At 44.7% G+C, this 4,794-nt stretch overlaps 1 protein-coding gene across 1 annotated transcript; it reads right to left on the bottom strand.

Annotated features, from left to right (window-relative positions):
• Positions 1-502: 502 nt before the first annotated feature.
• Positions 503-4,478, bottom strand: LOC110532614 (zinc finger protein 64). Its single transcript, XM_021616668.2, has 6 exons — positions 4,192-4,478; positions 3,716-3,877; positions 3,303-3,449; positions 2,973-3,035; positions 2,607-2,858; positions 503-2,380 (listed from the first exon to the last, which is right to left on the bottom strand). The coding sequence occupies exons 1-6, from the start codon at positions 4,211-4,213 to the stop codon at positions 840-842; spliced, it is 2,187 nt and encodes a 728-aa protein (XP_021472343.2). The 5' UTR covers positions 4,214-4,478; the 3' UTR covers positions 503-839.
• Positions 4,479-4,794: the final 316 nt, after the last annotated feature.

The raw sequence follows: 4,794 nt of genomic DNA, 5'->3' as shown, positions 1-4,794 counted from the left end.
TGAAACTGAAGCACGTAGATCAATCTTTATGAAATGTAACATGTTTACCATGACTCTTTGGCTGCGTTTAGACAGCCCAATTCTGATTTCCCCCCCACTAATTGGTATTTCGAACAATCACATCAGATTTTCTTCAGAGCTGACCCGATTAGTAAAAAAATAAAAATCAGACAGGCAGCCCATGTCAATGCCATGAAAGGCTGCAATACAAAGAACAAACGTCCCATAGCTCAATGGTCTCCACTGACATCTAGTGGACAAATTAGAAACCTCTATTGACAGACAATGGGTGACTGGTAAGGTAAAAGGTAATGAATGGCAAGCTATTTCTGTCCATATCCATCTAGGTTTTTAATGTGTTATCAATTTCTATCATGGAGATCTGACTTTGTAATGTTAATACTCATGCATGGTCAATGACAGGTTGTTTAAAGCAGACATGAACCAAGAACAATATATTTCAATTAGCATTTCAAAAACAATAAGAGAGTAGCACAGAAACACAAGCAGATACTGTTTTTATTTCATGACACTTTAAGTAATGCATTTTCTTCATCTGAATTGTAAAGTTCATGATTGGAAAACATGTCAAATATGACTGTAGTCAGATTGACTAGTTTGTACCAAACACACTTCATTTTTCAACTCTGGATTTATGATGAATAACTAAGTTAACCTAAACATGACAAAGCTATGACATGGGTCAAGAGTCAATGTAATGTAACTTGCACATGAATACATGATACATTCTGTAACAGAACATGAGCTGCTATCTAACCGGTTGTTATAGCTATCTATTTGATCTGTTGCAGACAAACAGTACAGTAATGGTGGTCTAGTCAGTCTTGGAGGCCATCAATGGTGTGTGTGTCTGACACTGAATAGAGGTTCTGTGTAGAGACTGAGAGGTGTTCTAGAACAGGCTGATTCTGGGCAGTCACCACCAGAGGCAAGCCGTGGATGACCACTTCCTGGCTGCCTAAACTGATGCTAGGGACCATGAGACTACTGTCCTCCTCACAGGTGGTAATGCCATTGTCCCCAAACTCCTGCACCACTGTTACCTGTGCCTGCTTGGGCAAGTCTTCCGAGGGGCCACCTTCGCTACACTTCATGTCCGGGGGCGAAAACCTGGAGGTGGCCGTTGCCATGGCGACTAGATTACTGTGGTTCCCTCCCTCCGTCACCACAGTAACCTCTGTGCCCCCCTCCTGAATGAGAGCACTGAGACCCTCCAGATCTGAGCAGGTGGTGATGAAGGTCTGTGTGCTGCTGCGGTGGGCTGAGGAGTCCTGGGAGGCGATGGCTGTCTGAAGTAGGGCCTGGTGGAGAGGGTTACGGCTGTCCCCTAGGGAGAGGTGTGTCAGCAGGACTGTCTGAGGCTCCAGAGAGCCCCCCTCTACCTGTTTCTGAGCTCCTAGCTGCTGTATGGGCATGAGGCTCATACAGTTGACCACCATGCCCTGGGTCTCTGGGCTCAGGAAGACAGTGGTGGATCCCTTGGTGTGCTGCCCAAAGTCTAGCCCAGCCTGCAGGGGAAGGAAGGAGCCCTCCTGACCCAGAGGGTGGGAAACTATGATTTGGAGCTGGGCACTGCTGTAGGAGGCCAGGGGGTCCGAGGCCAGTGGAGTCAGGGGGACCTGGTGGAGTGGGATTTGGGTGGTGTGGCTGTCTTGCCTGGGTACATGGCTCACAGTCACAACACTGTGCTGGGAGGTGATGGGCTGGAGCGTCAAAGAGAGAGTCTGCTGGGAGTCTGAGTCCTGGTGCTGCTTCCTGTGGCTGCGCAGAGAGTCCTCACGAACGAACGACGCCTCGCACAGGTCACAACAGAAGGCCCGTGTTGCGTCCAGCTTGGTCCGGTACCGGGAGCTCACAGGCTTGGGAAGGTCCTCTCCGTTACAGACATCAGCTTTGCCTCTTTTTCCATCGACACCTATGTCAGGCTTGTCCGTGTGGCACTTCTTCTTCTTGTGGATGACCAGGTTGCTGCGCTGCTTGGTGGCGAAACTGCAGAAGTCACATTTAAAAGGTCTCTCCTCAGAGTGGATCCGCTCATGGACCTTGAACGCCCCCTTGCTGGAGCAGGAGTAGGTGCACTTGGAGCACTGGATGGGTTGAGTGGGCTGGTGCTCTCGCGAGTGCTGCCTCAGAGCTGTCTTACTGGTGCACAGAAAGTCACAGTCAGGGCAGCGGAAGGAGTTGGCCGTGCCGTGTTTTATCTGGACGTGTGATTTCAGGTTGCCCTTCATGGCACAGCGGTAGTCACAGAAATCACACTTGTAAGGCTTCTCACCCGAGTGTATGCGGATGTGCCTCTTCAGGTCAGAGTTGATCTTGAACTTTGCTTCACACCGAGTGCACTGGAAAGGTGCGTCCCCTAAAGTAGAGGAATATATACATTTATATAACATCAGACAAATAAAACGTACGTTTGTTAGACTTTTTTAGAAGTCAAAAATCAGTCTTATATCAAGATGAGCCCATGTCCCATATTTCAGTCCCAAATGAACGGGAAACAATGTAGATCATTCGCTAACCTGATTTCAGAACCAGACTTACACAATTCAATGCTTAAGTGTACTAATCAACCCAAGCAGACTCACCAGTGTGTGAACGGAGGTGCACGGTGAGCTGGCTGGAGTTGCGGCTGGCATAGGGGCAGATCTGGCACTTGAAGGGCCTCTCATCATAGTGGATACGGAGGTGTTTCTTCAGACTGCTGCTGTCGGCCGCAGCGTAGGGACAGTACTTGCACTTGTGAGGCTTCTCTCCCGTGTGGGAGCGGAAGTGCATGTTCAGCTTGTCCCTCCGGCTGAACCGCTTGTGGCATAGCTCACATTCAAACGGCTTCTCACCTGGGCACACACAAGGATTGGAGAACAAATAAATGTCAAAATCGCAATACATACTAGGATGACAACTCATTAGAATTTGATTTATGATACAATTCCACTGGTATTATTACATACCAGTATGTGTTTTGAGATGTCGCTCCATGTCTTTCTGACCGTACTGTGTCTTGAAAGAGCATCCTAGGGGCAAAGGAATAAATTATGCATTTGATTAGAAAAGTGATTGATTCATGCACCCTGAATATAAGTGTTGTTTGAACCACATTTCAAGAAAACTTTACTGTACTAATAATTAGTGTAAAAGCCAGCTATAAAAAAAGTAAATCGACCCAGAAAAGAGCTAATTGGTTGTAACTGACCAGCGGATATTGTGCTCCCTCCCTCCCTAGCAACAGTATGGAAGGAATGTGTCACAGGACTAATGAAAGAGGAAGTGAGGGTACCAACCTGAGAAACAGCAGCTGCGCCTCTTTGAAGTCAGGGCAGGTTTTAATTTTTTGGAAGGTGTTTTAGAGGCTTTGGTCAGAATCTTTTTGACACCTCTCATAACACACGTCTGGTAGGTTTCCTCGAAAGCAAACTCTGTGCTGGAATCTGGGGGGAAAAGTGGAAAGGATTTCTAACTGTATAGGATACATTTCCAGAAAACTGAGGAATTTGTCTAAACATCAGATTGTTACCATGGTTACTGAGTAACCAAATAACCAATTTTTAACTTGTTTTTATAACAAGTTGTATTTGAAGGAGAAAATATATAGGCTATGCATTGTTCCAATGGTATATTTAAGGAGTCTGGGGTAGCCTTTCATAATCTCTTCAAACTAGCCTGTGGATAAAATACCTTGCAAGAATAGTATTACCTGTAAGAGTAGGTGCCGAGTTAGATGCTGCTATGTCAGAGGAGGGTATGTGGCAGCCATTTTGCTTGTGGGCCAGAAAGACTTCAAAGTTATTGTACTGCTGCTTACAGAACCCACAAATGTGGATATCTGGACTCACTTCCACAAGTACATGGTTCCCTCCTGTTGACGAGGAAGAGGGGATAAAACCCTGCTTTCATTCAAGAACATTGACAACCAATAACCTAACCTGCAAATACCAAGACTCATCATACACCTTGGAGTAGGCAGTGCACGATGTTTGAATGGGCTTTGCAATTTGTAAACATAGCTAGCCATATTGTTATATAATTGCAAACACAACTGACAGACGATAAAGGCATTGGATAACTTATTTAATACACAGAATGCGCCAGATTAACAACAAGTTTCAAATATTAATTGGACTACTAAGTGGACTTTGTTTAGAACATCTGACGTTGTTTAGAACATCTTACCCTCTCCGTTAAATGATTCCATCTTCACGCTAATATAACTGGATATCAATTCAGTTAAGGGCTCCCTAAAGGTAGGCTATCGACTTGCGACAGGAAACTCGATTGGAATTAATTCAATATAAAGTATACAACACATCAAGTGCCTTTGAAATCGAAACATTGTAATTATCTACTGACTTTTAGCTATGTACTCCCCTGAACTCTAGTCGGGCAACACTGTTGCAATCATTTTACGACAGACTTCTTTTTCTATGGTATTATTGCGGCCCGCAAACAAGCGTTGTAGCTGCATGATGCCACCTACTGTACAGGTTGTAAACTATAGAAAAAATATTGATTGTAGGAAAAAAAGTGGGAAAAACCGTAATCATAGAAAATAAAAAAAATACACTTTTTAATTTTTTAAACATAATTTCCCACTCCTTCATTCCAATTCAAGCCACATCCCTACACAGACTCAGGAGCCTGTGAGGGCGATCCTTTTAAAGCATTTCTTGCAATGCCTCGGCTGTAAACTCAGTCACAAAAATCGTTCTGCAGAACTCACAATAATTCCAATTTACTCTAACTTTCTACTTTTAAACTCGGACAAAACAGAGATGC

This window comes from Oncorhynchus mykiss, chromosome 9 (assembly GCF_013265735.2).
Source record: "Oncorhynchus mykiss isolate Arlee chromosome 9, USDA_OmykA_1.1, whole genome shotgun sequence".
Classification (NCBI taxonomy): Eukaryota; Metazoa; Chordata; class Actinopteri; order Salmoniformes; family Salmonidae; genus Oncorhynchus; species Oncorhynchus mykiss.
Note: the sequence above shows the minus strand (reverse complement) of the source record. Positions and strands in the feature narration are given on the sequence as shown.

Bases quoted from the DNA above. Each gene is read 5' to 3' on its own strand.
- LOC110532614 (XM_021616668.2), bottom strand. From the start codon at position 4,213: ATGGAATCATTTAACGGAGAGG. The intron at 2,859-2,972 runs GTATGTAATAAT...GTGTGTGCCCAG, and splicing joins ACATCTCAAAACACATACTG to GTGAGAAGCCGTTTGAATGT. The intron at 2,381-2,606 runs GTGAGTCTGCTT...CCTCTACTTTAG, and splicing joins GCACCTCCGTTCACACACTG to GGGACGCACCTTTCCAGTGC.